This window comes from Gossypium hirsutum, chromosome A13, assembly GCF_007990345.1.
Source record: "Gossypium hirsutum isolate 1008001.06 chromosome A13, Gossypium_hirsutum_v2.1, whole genome shotgun sequence".
Taxonomy (NCBI): Eukaryota; Viridiplantae; Streptophyta; class Magnoliopsida; order Malvales; family Malvaceae; genus Gossypium; species Gossypium hirsutum.
The window spans coordinates 2,899,034-2,914,834 of record NC_053436.1 but is presented as its reverse complement, the minus strand read 5'-3'; the positions used below and the strand labels follow the sequence as shown (position 1 = coordinate 2,914,834).

At 34.7% G+C, this 15,801-nt stretch overlaps 2 protein-coding genes across 10 annotated transcripts; one reads left to right on the top strand and one right to left on the bottom strand.

Annotated features, from left to right (window-relative positions):
* The first annotated feature begins 518 nt into the window (after positions 1-518).
* LOC107913478 (uncharacterized) lies at positions 519-2,915 on the top strand. Of its 3 annotated transcripts, XM_016842081.2 has the most exons (5): positions 550-732; positions 1,438-1,584; positions 1,683-1,976; positions 2,079-2,127; positions 2,209-2,915. In XM_016842081.2, the coding sequence occupies exons 2-5, from the start codon at positions 1,450-1,452 to the stop codon at positions 2,706-2,708; spliced, it is 978 nt and encodes a 325-aa protein (XP_016697570.1). In that variant the 5' UTR covers positions 550-732; positions 1,438-1,449; the 3' UTR covers positions 2,709-2,915. The 3 variants fall into 3 exon arrangements, with proteins under 3 accessions (XP_016697568.1, XP_016697570.1, XP_016697569.1); XM_016842079.2 differs by having other exon boundaries at positions 519-732; positions 2,079-2,915; XM_016842080.2 differs by having other exon boundaries at positions 555-732; positions 1,467-1,584; positions 2,079-2,915.
* Positions 2,916-2,962: 47 nt separating this feature from the next.
* On the bottom strand, positions 2,963-11,736 carry LOC107913477 (uncharacterized). 7 transcript variants are annotated; one of them, XM_041084472.1, is made up of 6 exons: positions 11,423-11,730; positions 11,013-11,303; positions 9,715-10,380; positions 9,508-9,588; positions 7,376-8,530; positions 2,963-5,739 (listed from the first exon to the last, which is right to left on the bottom strand). In XM_041084472.1, exons 2-6 carry the CDS (start codon positions 11,200-11,202, stop codon positions 3,194-3,196), a joined length of 4,638 nt encoding a protein of 1,545 aa, XP_040940406.1. In that variant the 5' UTR covers positions 11,203-11,303; positions 11,423-11,730; the 3' UTR covers positions 2,963-3,193. The 7 variants fall into 7 exon arrangements, with proteins under 7 accessions (XP_040940406.1, XP_040940407.1, XP_016697564.2 ...); XM_041084473.1 differs by having other exon boundaries at positions 11,013-11,298; XM_016842075.2 differs by having other exon boundaries at positions 9,508-10,380; positions 11,423-11,736.
* Positions 11,737-15,801: the final 4,065 nt, after the last annotated feature.

Here is a 15,801-nt window from a genome sequence, read left to right as displayed (position 1 = left end):
TACAAAATAATCAATAAATTATTTGAAAATTTTTAATCAAGTCACTGAACTATTCGAAAGTTTTTATTTACGTCATTGGACTGTTAAGTTTTTTATTTCTTAAAAAAAAGTCTAGCTAGCGAGCTTCAAGTGACTATCAATACAATGGATTAGTACCCATCAACAAGTAGAAGAACATACCTTAAATCCAAATCAATCTGACTATCTATGTCGAAGATCAGATAAAAAAGCTGTTTGGATTTTGATTCGTAATTCGTGACATTAAAAAATGTTTCATGAAAAAAACTGAATTATAGAAGAGAAAGGAAAAAAAAAGTTTCCAATTAGTACAGACAGTGTAAACAGAAACTGCTATATAACAATGATTTTAATATCCCAATGACTTAAATAAAAATTTTTGAATAATTTAATGATAATTTCGTAATTTTTAAAAATTAAATAAATAAAACGTAAACTTACTCATAGAAGTTTACCCAATAATCTTTAAAATACTCCATTAATTCGGAAAGAAACAATAATGGCCGCCACACGCCAACGATGACCATTCCAAAAAGAAGTCTGACCACGGCGTCGTTTCCACTCTCTCAAACTATTGTGAACGTCTCATAAATTTTCTAAATGCTCTTTATTGCCACCTAACTCCATTGATTCCTTTCTTTGTTCTCATTCTTTTCATTTTTCTCTCAAAAGTCCAATACCCTCATTTTTTTTTCCTGTTCTATCTGCCGAAAGGTACAAAATTTTCAGTTATTTTTTTCTGGGTTTTTTTGGATAGATTTTGCCTTATTCGTTGCTTGTAATGCCTTTTTCTTTTTACCTTCCTTTTGATTCTAATTGTTTATCAGTTTCTTAATCTTTGATGGGTTTGTTTCAGATTTTTATTTAATGGTTCATCTTTTTTCCCCCTGTTTTCTACTGTTTTTTAGTTTACCATTTACTTGTCTATGAAGAACATGTATTGTATTCAGGTTATTTTTTAGTGTAATTTGTTAGCATGACTCGTCAATTTCTTTAGCTTTACATTCATTCAAGAATGATTTTAGTAAATTCCATGTATTCCATAGATTTTTCTATGTTTTTTGCATATATTTAGAGCATCTTTATAGGTTATATCGAAGAGTCCGAGTAACAAGTTCACAATCTTCTGGATTAGACTGCTTTAATTTGATCAACAATGTTGATGTATATGAGCTTTGATTTATTCATATAAATATGGCTCTTTGAATCCTAGTCTTTGTCTACATGTTGTTATGGCAATACATAACCAAATTGTTTTTCTGTTTTTTGTAATGTATAGTTGTTTCAGGATTTCGATATGCTTAGAGTTCGATCGGTTTTTACGCAAACTGTTAACATGTTAATGTTTTTGCTTAGTATCAATGAGGTGTTTTCGTGCTTTTAGCGACTTTGTTTAATAGTAATTATGTTTCTTTGTAGAGGTTATCTGAAATGAATTTTAACTTTAGAAGCTTAAATGAGGATTCTGCAACTTCCCAAATGGAAATCCTTAGATGTCCATTTTTGAGCAACATTAATGAGCCGACTAACTTTTCGTTCTCGTCGGCCTTGCCCTTTCCCTTGCCGGTAAGATTTGAAGTTTCATGTCTATCATGAGAGCTCTACGCTTCTTGCATCATGTCTTTGGTTCGTGATCTCATTAGCTTTTCACTTCTATGCCTTAGGTACGAGGAGCCAAAGGCCCGATTTTTGAAGATGGGCCCAATTTTGACGTGGCGTTCAGGCTTTTTCATGGTCAGGATGGAGTAGTTCCACTGTCGGAACAATCTTCCTTGCATGTTAAGAAAGCAGAGCCTGAAACAGCCCCACCCGAGTTCAATCCTTTGGCTGCGAAGGCAGCCACCATTAGTCTCTCATCATTTGGATTAGGAGGGCCTTTCAGTTTCGACGCGTTCTCTAATAAGTGGAAGAATCAAAATGGAAAATCAAAACCATCAAAGAAAGAATCTTCTTCAAAGGTAATCAAACTTGGATTCGCAGAATGTACCCATTTCTTCACTGATGGTAGTTTAGAGTTGAGACCTAAAACCAATCATCATCAAAATCTTTTCATGTTTCAGGGCAGATATTCCAATCACGAAGCATCGGGCAATGAATGGCTGCAAAATGGTAACTGTCCAATAGCAAAATCATATAGGGCAGTCACGGGTGTTTTGCCACTTGTTGCTAAAGTTTTTCAGCCACCTCCAGGAATGAAATTCAAGTGCCCGCCTGCAGTGGTAGCAGCCCGGGCAGCACTGGCAAAAACTGCTTTTGCCAAGAGCCTCCGCCTTCAATCCTTGCCCACCAAAGTACTGGTGATAGGGATGTTAGGCATGGCGGCAAATGTTCCGTTGGGGATATGGAGAGAGCATACCAAAAAGTTCTCACCATCTTGGTTTGTGGCTGTCCATGCGGCTGTTCCATTCATAGCCATGCTCCGGAAATCTGTTTTGATGCCAAAGACAGCTATGGCTTTCACAATTGCAGCATCCATATTAGGACAGGTTATCGGCTCTAGGGCTGAACGGTATCGATTGAGAGCAGTACCAGCAAAACAATTACATATCAGGGAATCCTCTGTTTCTGTTGGTGCTGCAAATCATTTGGATGTCGTCGGTTTTAAGGATGGTTATTGCAGGAAAGACGAATGGAATCCAGTTTCTCTTCAGGTGGCAACGCCTTCTTCATCAACAGACATGTTCTGCTAATCATTTTCTCCCCCAATTGTATGTTGATCTTACATGTTTTGAAGTGTTTCTTTATTTGTACCAGACACTTTTAATGCATATTTCGCTCTTGAAAGATTGACTTGATAAACATATACAATTGCAACACTTCATGGGAATAAATTAATAAAAGGTGGCTACTGCCAGCCACATTTTATTGACATTTTCAATGTCAATTATTTTTGTCAATTTGGGTGTTATTTTTACAAAGGACGCCAGATATCCCACATACCGTCTTTGCATGAAAGAAGATCTTTTTTTTTATTAAAAAACCATCAACAAAGTTCAAACAAGCTCAACCTTATTTTGAGCCCAGACGAAAAAAAACAACCTAAAAACACGACATAATATCAAAAAGATTACAAATACAACACGAATATACTAACATACCAAAATCTATATACTAACAGATCGAAATGATTAGGACAGGATAGACTAAATGGCATAACCTTGGTACAATGAGGGCCTCACCGTTGTTGCTGCTTATTTCCCTTGAGGGGGAAACTGACACCATTCAAGGTTCGATCAGTACTGTGGACCACAGTCTGCAATGCCTGCTGCTCCATCTGAGATGAGGATGTGGGAGGATAATTGGCAAATGCAGAGGGGTACTTAGCCATTAAAATGGACGAGTCGGGCAAAGATGACAACCCCGTTTGAATCCTTTTCCCATCCCAGAAACCATAACTCCTCTTCGGAACATTTTCTGCTACATGATTATTTGCATCGAACTTTGAGTTTCCATCAACATTATTACCAATGAGTTTCAAATTTGATGGTTTTGTGTTCTGTTTCGAAAAATGGGATACCTTATCATCCCGGGAACTAGAATTTAGTATCTGACCAAAAAGCTTGACATTACCATTCCTGCCAGGGTTTTCTGTATCTGATATCCTAGAATGGGATTTCAGACGATCCTTGGCTTGTTCTAAATTCTCCACTAGGAGTGGAAGCTCAGCAGCTGATTTTGAGCTATTGCACTTCTGAAGATAACATTCTTGAGCCAAACACGGACCAGCAGAGCCCGTCTTGGATGTTGCAAGGCCTTTAACATCACCGTTCATTTCTTTCAAAGTTGAAACTTGCAAGGGATAACCCCTTAAGATCTGGCGGGGTTCGGTAATATTCACAGAGGTCTTTCCGGATAGACGACCAGACTCATCTTCACGGACAGATTTTTGGGCTTGTTTGGTTTCATTCTCCTCGTAATCAAGTGTTGATGACAGCCTATCTAGGTTGCAAATTTTCTCACATCGAAGTGCATCCGAATCATGCAATGCAGAACCATTAGCAGAAGAGTTATTACTAACGGAAGGCTTCTTGGCAGAATCCAAATCAGGAGGAATCTGATGCAAACCTTTGGCACTCAAGCTAAAACTTGAACAAGAGTTTTTACCAACAGATTCATCCGTGGCTTTATTCGAATCCATCCTACATATACTTTGGCTGCTAGTCTCTGCACTGCATTTTGTATCATGTTCATACAAACTAGTAGCAGGTTTGGACTCAGCCACAGAATCTAAACTAGGAATGCAAGGATAAGCTGCTGCCCCAAGAAATGCTGATACTGCAACAGAAACACCCTGTTCAGTAACATCCCTTCCTGCATTTAGGTTCCCCAAAGCAACAACACTTTTCTGAACCTGCAGTGACCCAGCCTTGCTATCAATATTCATATCCACACTACATTCAGTAATCAGCTCAGCCCGGCCCGCATCAGAATCCACAGTTTGCACTGCCTCAGAATCTCTATGATCTACTAGCTTCCGATCGTTTTCGTCTGGTACATTCAGGTCAGTTGGCAAAATTATTTTGCTGGTAGGATTACGTTCATCCATATTCGTGCACACTATATTGGAAGGCAAATCCTCCGGTTTAGATCCCAACTTATCACTGGAAACAACCAGGCACTCAAGTACACAAGCATTTTCTGTATCACTCCCACCACCATTGGCATCATCACTCATTGGTGTTCCCAAGTTTCTAGTTCTTGGATCTATCAAGTCCAGTCCAAGGCATTTGCGAGCCTTGCTAAAGAAAACCTTGCATTGATCCCTGGATCTTGTTCGAACGCATCGCGAGATCATTGCAAAATCTTTACCATAAGACGAGACAGCCTGTATAAAGACAGACTTCTCCTCATCTGTCCAATCAGCAGGATCCATTTCCCCACAACTCTCATCTGAACAAGTACCATCATCAACATTCTGAGCAACATTGGATGTTGAACGCCTTTTGAAAAGAGAATCAACTTTGTGGCACTTCCAGTCACGGTGGAAACTCTCTCCTGGATCAACAGAACTAGTGATACAAGAACTCATGGCTTCTGAAGACAACGAACCACATATACCTGCTAAGACATCAGCTGCTGTAGTTTCTCTATCATTCCCAATAATATCAAAACTGCTCGACCTATTAGCAATCCTATCATCAGCTCGAGATATTTTAGAATAGTGCCCTCCGAAAAAGATCCTACTAGAAGATGTTTGATGCTTTTGCATGCCACTTTCTGCATGAGTAGCTATGACTGAAGCTGCACCAAGAACGTCAATGGATGCAGCATTGAATTCCTTGCTCCACTTTTTTCCCGATGTCAACAAGTAGGTATTCGCGGAGGACTTCCCCTGCTTAGTCAGATCAAGCTTCTTCTTTGTTTTCTTGAAACATTCAGACTTGTGATTTTTGTAATAGAACTCAACACAGTCTGCAGTCGTCTTGTGATCCAGAAAGGTGGCAATTTTTCGGAAGTCCTTCCCGAACGCAGCCAACTTATCCATAAAAATTTCCTTCTCTTCTGATGTCCAAGGATTGATCAAAGCTCTTTCCTTTTCAATGGCACATGGATCTTCAACCAATCCATTACTAGAGATAAACCTCGACAGCTGCTCTTGCTCATCTAAAATTAATGCTGGCATCTTCAAGGCATTCCTGTAAAGCTTGACATGGGAATCTAAAAGCAATTTGCTTGTAAAATTTATCATCTCAGCAGTAGGTTCTAAGACCAGATTTCCTGCTGAAAAAACAAACCCAAAATTCATTGAGAACATGCTGATAAATGCTAAATCCTTAAATAAACAATCTCAAAGAACATAAAGTAAAGGAACAGAAATTATCAATCGATTAGTGGTACACAATGCAGCAGAACTAGTTAAAAATTGACAAGCAATACATCCATATGGAACAATAAAATTAAATAAAATAAAACAGCTAGCATTAGATATACAGTTAGCACAGGAAAAAGTCATTTAAGCGAAACAAAATATAGGGAAACATTTATTTTTTAAACTTACTTTGCCACAAGCATATGAAAAAACAGCACTACAGCAAAAATTGCATTTTAATGCAATTGCAGTGAGGCAAACATTATGTTGCATTAAATGCATCAGACGTTAAACTACCTACAGAAGTGAAAAGATGCCATAAGTTCCATGTGCATTTTGACTCTTCATAATACTTAAATTTCCAACCATAAAACACACTAGGTGAACCCAAATCCATCCAGTCGAGCAAATCCTAGTTCAATGACACAACCATGCAAATCCAAAGTTGTTTGACATGATGCAAAATTTCTTGAGATCACGGTTCTTCAGAAAGTTTGAGAATATAGATCATAGCTATCTCATTTGACAGTCCAACATTTGCAGCAACATGCAATTGTCAAATCAGATATGATTATCACATCTTCCAGAATAGGACCCAACAACAAAGCATTCAACTAAAAATAGTCTTGCCAAGCAATCAGTATTACCAGCTCACATATATAACACATGAGGCATATTGAGAATAATGCACCCACCCCTACATGCACAAAATATAACTTAGGAGAGGAATGAGGTAGACTAGTTTTGGTAACAAAATTCCAAGAAATCATAGTTAGTCTTTTACTTGCAGTACTACTATACCTTCCCTATTCATCGTGGGTTGCCTTTCGTCAGCACAGGTTTAGCTTATGATGTACTATTTACCTTCTATGTATTCCACTTATTAATGAATAACCCAGTATCTCTAATACCATGAATGAAAGAACATTTAAAAAACTTGTATATAGACACACTGTGCAAATAAAAGGTATATTTCAATCCATAACATGTCTAATACTGCATCTTCCCTTACAAGATTCAGCTAGAACAACCATCTCTTCAGAGGACCCTAGCATCCAAATATAATGATTTTTCATAGGAGCTTTGCTAACCTTCATATTGTTGATTACTATTATCTGAATTAAAATCAAGCAACAAAATTCTTCTCTTGAATTGCTTTGATGTACCATAGAGTTCTTTAACAAATATTCTCCAGGCCTCAGAGAACTGAAGCTAGATTATCCACGTGTATATTATTAAAAAAAGAGGGGTAAGTCTTCTCCTTTTCTCCATTCAAGATTCACTTTTATTTCGCATACCGATCATCAGCAACACTTTATGATAATTGCATTCAAGAGGAACTAATATGAACCACACTTTAATTTTATATGAAATAATCATCAAACACTTTCCTTAAATGCATTCAAGTAGATGAATAATCAAATAGATAGGCAAGAGGAAAATCAACTGCAACATGTACTTAAATTAAAGTAATGCCAATCAACCATATGCAAAATCATACCAGAACAACACAAAAAAAATTCTGAAGCAGGAGTCTCAAACAGTTACCAGAAGAAGTAACTCGAGAACGATACGAGGACCGATGCTTTTGGTAGCCACCATAGGTTGAACGTAAGCTTAGCTCATACTTCTTCTGAGACTTTGCCCAATATTTTCTCATTGCTGGCGAAAGCATATCTTCCTTCCAAGCATACTGAAAGGCCTTAAACTTGAGCGTTAAAACCCTCTCCTTAAATCTTAAGTGCCGCTTCCGCATCGCAATTTTTTCCCTGATCAAAGAACTAATCTGCCCCCATACAGCATTGGAAATTTCAGAAATCTCAATGCTATATTGATCCTTTGGCAATAATTTCTTAAATACAAGAGAAGCTCTGTTTGCCAATTCCTTATTCGTGGTCAATATTACATCACATGTCATATTTTCTCCAGCAGCATCAGAGTTTGAAGATTCTGGAACATGAGCTTCATTATCAATCTTTACAAGTACACTGCCTTCCCCAGAAACGACTGCAGCAGCCTCTTCATTACAAGAATCAGTAGCTAAAATCACCTGTTCCATTGTTGTCAATTGAGCAGAGCTAGAATTACCAGAACAATCCTGAACCTTCACAACATCACACAGAGACTCTGCTTTCTCCAAAGATGACGATACCATAAAATCAGATGTAGCTGTTCCAGGACTATCAATGACCCCATCCTTTATATCAGCATTAGCTTCTTGCAGGACCTCAAGAACATCATTGGAAGGATCAATTTTCAAAGAGGCAGGTTGAGGAATCATACTAGATGCAGCCTCCTGTTCTTCACAAGATTTTCCATTTTCCTGAACAGGAAAAGAACTGGATGTTGCTGGGCATTGGCATCTCCTTCCAGGGTCATCTTTCGATGACTTAAGTTCAGTTTCAAGAGAATCAATTTCAGATTCAGTCATCTCCAATGCTTTCAAAATGTCACCCTTCCATAGTAGCAATTTATTTATAGCGGTAGATTGAACAAAACTAGAATCCATTGTACTAGGCTCATCAGACTGAAGCAAATCAATAAGTGAAGAGCCCATATTAATAATCGAGTTAATATCCAATTTCTCTAGGCTAAAAGATGACCCTTCCAGCTGATTTTGAGACCCAAAGCTTGGAGAACCACACAAATTATTAACATCGTTATCAATATTTGCAGCTTTACCAAATGATTTCTCTTCCACGCCTGCAATAACCAGGAACATGTTTTGGTAATCAATGAGACAAAAACTACTCAACACAAGGAAAAGGGCACAGATAGCAGGGTTATTATTTGAAATCCAGCAGTTAGATAATTTCCATTTAAAGGGAACTAAAAAGTAACCTAATTTGGACAGGCTTTTGAAGCTAGAAGAAAATAACTTGAGAATAAGTGAGTCAAAAACGAAGAAAACGAAGTTCAACATTAATACATTTTGGGACAAAGGTAAATTCCTAGCAAAGAACAACTAATCTTGCCAAATATTTAACACTTTCCCTCCTTCAAAGTAAAGCCCGGGTTCCACATGGATACCATCAAAATCTGAAATCTAGAAATGATAGAAGGAAAAGAGCAAACACCTCATAGTCATTAAGACAATAAAGAATTAGCTTAAGGAGGAAGTAGAGAGTCGAGAATGTCTGTGTATAACGGTGTATAACCATATATATAAACAGTTCTTAAAGCATAAGAAGCCATTGAATGGTCATGGTAGCGACAAGAGTCACGTAACTATCAAACTAAAGCCAGTAAATAAATATCACAACTAAAAAAGTTACGAATGCAGAATACCAAGAACATATTAAAACATCAATTTAAATTGTCATGTAGGCCTACAGTATCATCAAGATAGATATCAAACCATCCAACCTATCATATTTTGATATTCAAGTTATTAAGTGAATGGCAGGGAGGAGCAAGAAGTGAAGATCAATAACATATGAGCAGACAAAGGGTCATACCGATATAAAAGTCACATCACTGTCAAACTAAAGCTGGTAAATGAAGAGAACAGTAAAAAAATGGTAAATGAAGAGAACAGTAAAAAAAAGCACAAGGATTATTTTCCCCAGTGCCCTCGTAAACAACAATACGGTTCCCAAGGAAGGTTTTCAATGATATTACACAAGTTTTAAACATGTATGCTTAACACTGAAAAACATATAAGAAGATATAATATATACCTGGTGAGGAGCTGCAAGCAACAGATGAAGGAGTAGCAGGAGAAGAACAGTCAGAGAATCCAAGAACTCTTGGGCTCTTATCTACCAAGTTAGAATTCAGAGAAGTATTAGGTTCAGTATTACAAAGAGAAATTGCAGCCCCACCACTATTAATGCTTGTATCAGGGCCTTCATCCTTCTTTTTCTCGAATTTAGCTAGACCCTCACCCCATCCAAGGCGTGGCTTCTTCCTTGAAGTTGTCTCGTCAGAAGGTGGAGCAGATGTGACACAGGCTGCTGCATCCCCAGAAGGGGACTGAACTGGGGCTAAATTTTTCTGATGTAACTCAAGCTTGGCTTCGCCAGAATCAACACCTCCTAAGCTCTTTGAGCTACTTGAATGGCTAAAGCCCGACCCCCATGAAGACAAGCTTCCAGAACGGCTCCACTTAAGAGGCTTCCAATCCACCGAGCCTAAAGAGTTCTCTCTCTCACATCTTTGTCCTGTCCCTAACCCATTGACACCACATGTCCTATTATCATGCTGGTCTTTTTGAAGTTGATTCCATGTGTTTACAAAGTCAGAATGAGTACGAGACGGGTAGGTAAACATATCATCGACAGACCTCTGTTCATTATTCACATCATGAGGCCTCACAGAAGTGTTTGGTGACCCGTTGCTAGTTTCCAAAGAATGACCTCTCCAATCTCTCTGGTTATAGGACCCTCTGTTGTTGTCTCTACTGTAGCTACGACCATATTTCCCATCTCCACGAGAAACTGACTGACGGTAGGTCTCACCATCCAAGATCTTGTCACTTGACCGCCATGGCACATATCCATGACCACCAATGTCTTCGGGAAACAGGTGCCAATTGCCCTGCTTACCATGACCTTCATAAAATATTTAAACAATAAAAGAAAATTCACAAAAAAAATGCAATATTTATGTATTTCTTAGAAATCCCAGGGAAAAAAAACAAAAGACCTTCATCAATCTCTCAACTCTTAGCCCAAAAAATAATTTAATTAGTAGGAAAAAACGAATACTAAAAGTCTCAAATTGATCTTTCCTACTATTACCAGAACAAAAAAAAAAAAAGTCAAAATATTACCATCAACAAAGCGGAAGGAAGAATGTTAAAAAATATATTAAAGTTCCCCACTCATCAAAATCAAATACATTTTTCCATAAACCCAAGAAAAAGGAAACTTAATATTCATGTCCGTGATGAAAAGAAAATAAAAATTTGCCCAGAAAACCCAGGAGCGTTGATTTTGATACGGCAAAACGAGAAAAGCAAAAGTTACTCAAAAAGGGAAAAGATTTTCCCTCAACTGTAATAATGAACATATATCCTTGAATGAAACAAAAGAACAACAAAAAATCAAAATGCTCAAAAGAAATTAAATCAAATAGAAGACCCATGGATCAACCCTATCTTACTCCCCCCACGCCCAAAAAAAATATCATACGGGAAATCTCATGATGATACAAACTAAATCTAATTGAGGAAATAGCTTACCCGGAGGACGACGAAAGTCAGCGGATCCCCAACGGGCGAATTCTCTAAAGGACCCGTGCTGATAAGACGACATAGAAGACGCCTCTCTCCATCGAGCTGCCGACAGAGGCGGTGGCTGCAACTCCGCCCTCTCGTGCTTCCTGTCCTTGTAAATATCCTTCCGATCCCAAGGCAACGGTTCTTGCGGCATCAAATCGTACGAGGCAATACCACCCCCAACAAAACGCCACCGTTTTCCTTCCTTTTTCCCCCCAAATTACCCAGCTCTAAGGAAACATAAGTGCTTCTACTCTAAACCGAAAAGAAAACAAACAAAAAAACCGGTTCTTACTAGGGTTTCTTAGTTCCAGAAACCAAAACGGCACCGTGACCGAATATAACTGTGGCGTCCTTCGAGAATAGAAACTTACCGAACCGGATTATGCGAACTTAGTGAACCGGATCCAACTGCAGCGGCAACGGCGGGGATCTTCAGCTTCTGAAAGGTTATCTTTGTTTAAAATGGGGAATTGAAGAGAGAAAAAAAAGAACAGAGAATTTTCTTGGAATTTATCGGATTTTCTAAGGGTATTCTGTTTGTTTGGGAAGAAAATCTGCGAAGGCGAAAAAGTGAGAACGTGAAGCCGACAAGGGAGAAAGGGTTTGGGAGAGAAAGGGAGGAGAGAGATAGGCATCCGTATCTCAACGGCGTTATTAAACCACATTTCATTCTACTTTCACGTCCGCTATATTAAAAAAAACTTCTTTTTCTTTTATAATTAAATTTAAATATTGTTTAAAGACTTTATTATAAATTATTTAATTTTGGATTCCATTCGAAACTTATTTTTTAGTGAAAGCCTTTTCTCTTTTGTTTTTACAATTAAGCCCTTTAATTAAAGAATTTTTTTTGCAGTTGGTTTAAAGAAACCTAGACGGTTAATGGTTCGATTCGTTCAGTTTTTTAAAAATTATGGTTATCTTATCTTATTATAATTTTTAAAATATTAAATTGAAATAAATGTTGTTTGAATCAAATTAGAGTCGATACAGATAAATTGAAACGACTAAAAAATTGATTGAATTAACAATTGAATTGAATTTTTAATAATTTTTAATTAGACCAACGAATTCGCGACCTGACTGATTTGACCACCAATCTGATTTAAAAAACCCGAAATTAAATTGAATGTGAAAAATAACAACCAAATTCTATCCATTCAAATCTATTACATTAATCAATTCTTACTTTTTAATATTTTAAATTAATTTTTATTTAATCTAAAATTTATTCCAAGATAAAATAGCAAAGGAAAAAATCTTGGACTCTTAAACTTATAATAGTTCGTTCCTAACTGTTTACCTCCACTTTTTTAATATACTTCAACTAAGGGTTTTGGATTACTTACTTCATTATAAGAATCATTACCTTTAAAGGAAAATGTATAACATTTACAATTCGTATATCTTTTTTCCCAATACTAAGAAAGGTAACGATAAATTTCTAATAGGTGCGTGTTTGCAAAATTAAGCTCACAAAACAAATGAGTAGAGACTAAGGATTTTACAATAAGTCCCTAGAGAATATGTAAAAAAGAAAATTGAAGCAACGAAGAACAAGAAACTTTTCTCTTCATTTTGATGCTTCGAAGCGTGTCTCTTGCTTCTTGGAGTGTTCTTAAAGTCCATTTACATCAAGAAATGAATCTGTGCTCGTTTATAGTTGTTGAAGAGTGAAAAAATCACATAGAAAAACTAGCCATTAAAAAGATTGATCTTCTTTAAAGAGGGATAGATAAAATTCAAGTATTGATATACATAAAAATCTATCCCCGTGAAGGGAGATCAACCCTGTCTAAGTGGGAATCGATCTTAGAGATTGATAAAATCCTAGTCACCCATCATTCGAAAATGTTAAAAATGAGTTTCGAAAAACTTCAAAACAATTTTAGATTAACTCAAAAACAATTTATACATGTCAAAGCATTTAACAACATTTTTTTGCTATTTTATAACACTTCAAATTGTTTTTTCAATAATTTTAATTTAATCCATGAGAATGGCTTAAGGAATAAATATGTAAAATTTAAGCTTGATAAACCAAAGCTAACAAATTTTATTTTTAAAAAAGTTTATAAATTAATATAACATTTATAGTTTGGAATATAATTATAATATTTTAAACTTTAGAAATTAATTTAAAATAAAAGCTATAGTTCGAGGATATATAGTGCAATTAACTCTTTTTTCATTTAGGGTAAAAAAGAATTGCATTTATCCCTCCTTCGGTTCGAAGAAAATTGCATAAACCTTTAGGAAATATTTAATAAGTAATTTTTAATTAAAAAATTAATTGTATATTTGTTATTATTTATCTATTTATTTTATTCAATTTCCTACATTTTAATTACAAAATAATGAAATTATTGTTAAATTCTAGGTAAAATATATTTGACTTTAAGTAAAATTAAATATTTTAAACTTATATTTAAATTTAATTATATATTAAATTTGAGGTGAATTTATAAAATTATTTTTATTTAAAACTAATTAATAAAACTTATAGAAGGTTTTAATGTTAAACAAATTGATTAATGTAAATAGCAAAGAAATAAAAGAATAATGAATTCATATAAGAAATAAAATTTTGTTTTTATTAAACGTATTTTTCAAAATTTCAAAATAGAAAGTGAAAATTATTTTTCAAAAATAATAATAATAATAATAGAAAATATTTTGTGAAAGAAACGAACTAATTATTTTAAAAGTATAAAAATTATTTTTTGGATCTAAAATTTGCTTTCAAATTATATATAACCACGAAACGTATTAATTGAATATTAACTATGTGGACTAATTAATAACATTATATGTTAGGAATTAAAGTATTATGATTAAATTTTAAAATTTAAAAAATAGATGGACCAAATTTAAAATTTAATCATTTTTCTATAATGCAAAGAAAAAAGAAAGAAAACAAGTAAAAATTTGAAGATTCAAATATACTCTAAGATTCTATACAATTCATATATTTAGAATTTAGTTCCCTTACTTTTCTAATTTAAAAACTCGGCTTCTATAAAATCCACTGTTGTGACATTTTGAAATTAAAAAAATATTAATTCATGTAATAATAAAAATAACATTGAAAATACTAATGTGTATTTTTTTCTTAAAACATTTATTCGAACTCGTTATGATCAAATATTTTTTTAAGTGTAGGCGACATGTCAACTTATTATTGGTTGAGTTTTTTTATACGAAATTAACATTTTGGGTTAAAGTAGGTAACAAAATAATAATTTATGTACTACTTTTGACAAAAAAAAAGGTACCAATGTAGAAAAAATAATATAATTTTAAGTACCAAATTATAAATTAAACCTTTTAAAAAATCCCAAAACTATGTTTTTTTAGACATAAACCCAAAACAATGCTATCTTGTTTATCTGCTATTTCATTTTCATTCCATTTAAAACAAGAATTTCAAAATTGCGAAACCCAAATTGCAGAAAACTAAAACGGAATAACAAATACAGAAAAAGAGAACACATACTATCTTCATCTAGTTATAGAGAAATGAGCGAAAATAAGTATAGCAAATGAAAATGAAGAAAGCTAACAACAAACGAGCTATCTCATAAGCTATAATCTAGCCACTCAAGGAATAATCTTTAGACAAAGGCTGAGAGAGCAAGGGTTTAAAAATAAAAAGGGTAAATTATGCTCAAAGTCACTAAATTATTAATAGTTTATGTTTTGATCACTTAACTTCAAAAAGTTACAGAATGGTCATTGAACTATTGGAAAGTTTTCATTTAAGTTATCAAACTATTAAAATCAGTGATGTATGACATTCTCTATTCGCACCATTTGCACTAAGTAAAAGCTTTTCTTTCCTTTCTCTTCTACAAATTTTTTTAATGAAACTGTTAGAATCTAGTGTCTTAAGTGTAGTTTTTTTGTCATTTGTACTTGTAATTTTTTGAACAATTTGGTTTAATAAAAATTTCCATTCACATTAATATCATTAACTATTTTTTTTCTTAACAGTTTTTGCACGCAAAGTAAAATGTAAGCAAATATTGGCTGATTGATTACCTAACGTTTAATTAATAATAAGTTGCTTTATGTGGCTGGATCATAATACCATAATACAATTCATGTTAGTAAGGTGATCTAAAAGCAAATTAATTAAAGGACTATTATGCGATTTATCAAATTCAACTAGGGAGATACCTTATATTGGGTATCACAAAGTGGTTGACTTCCAAAGGATAGAGAGATAAATGGGATTGTCAAGATTGACAATACATCAGATAGGACCTAAGTTGAATTAATCCTAAATCCGTTTATAAACTAATTTACTTGTGACTTCATAGTGTGACTTACCTCAATCTTGAGTAAGTGATCAACTATGTATGTGTGACTCGTATACTTTGATATATTAAAAGCTTGAGTTTAAATAATTAAAAAATCGAAAGCTAGTACGATTGGTATACTACTTCTATATGACATAGCTTCATTTACAATAGTGGAATTCATAGCCCAATAAAAAGTTAATGGTGTCCTCTCATTAACATTATATGATAAGTGGAAGAATAACGTGGTCACGGGTCACGGGTCATTGTCTAGGACAAATGATTTAATTACTATTTGTTAGTTATTGATTTTTTTTATGAACGAAGATGTAATGGTTACTATAAGATGAAATTGGATCATATTGACTGAATGGATTTAACCTAAATAGTTAAATGGTACCCTATGAGGGTAATACACTTATGACAAGGTCATTGGACAAGCATCTATA

What these genes read in the sequence shown, in the direction of transcription:
- LOC107913478 (XM_016842079.2), top strand. Translation starts at nt 1,450, where the DNA reads ATGAATTTTAACTTTAGAAGCTTAAATGAGGATTCTGCAACTTCCCAA. An exon ending in CCTTGCCCTTTCCCTTGCCG is followed by an intron (nt 1,585 to 1,682) that starts GTAAGATTTGAA and finishes TCTATGCCTTAG; the next exon opens with GTACGAGGAGCCAAAGGCCC. An exon ending in AGAAAGAATCTTCTTCAAAG is followed by an intron (nt 1,977 to 2,078) that starts GTAATCAAACTT and finishes TTCATGTTTCAG; the next exon opens with GGCAGATATTCCAATCACGA.
- LOC107913477 (XM_041084470.1), bottom strand. Translation starts at nt 11,202, where the DNA reads ATGCCGCAAGAACCGTTGCCTTGGGATCGGAAGGATATTTACAAGGAC. An exon ending in TGACTTTCGTCGTCCTCCGG is followed by an intron (nt 10,381 to 11,012) that starts GTAAGCTATTTC and finishes TATTTTATGAAG; the next exon opens with GTCATGGTAAGCAGGGCAAT. An exon ending in TTCTCGAGTTACTTCTTCTG is followed by an intron (nt 5,740 to 7,375) that starts GTAACTGTTTGA and finishes TTGTTTTTTCAG; the next exon opens with CAGGAAATCTGGTCTTAGAA.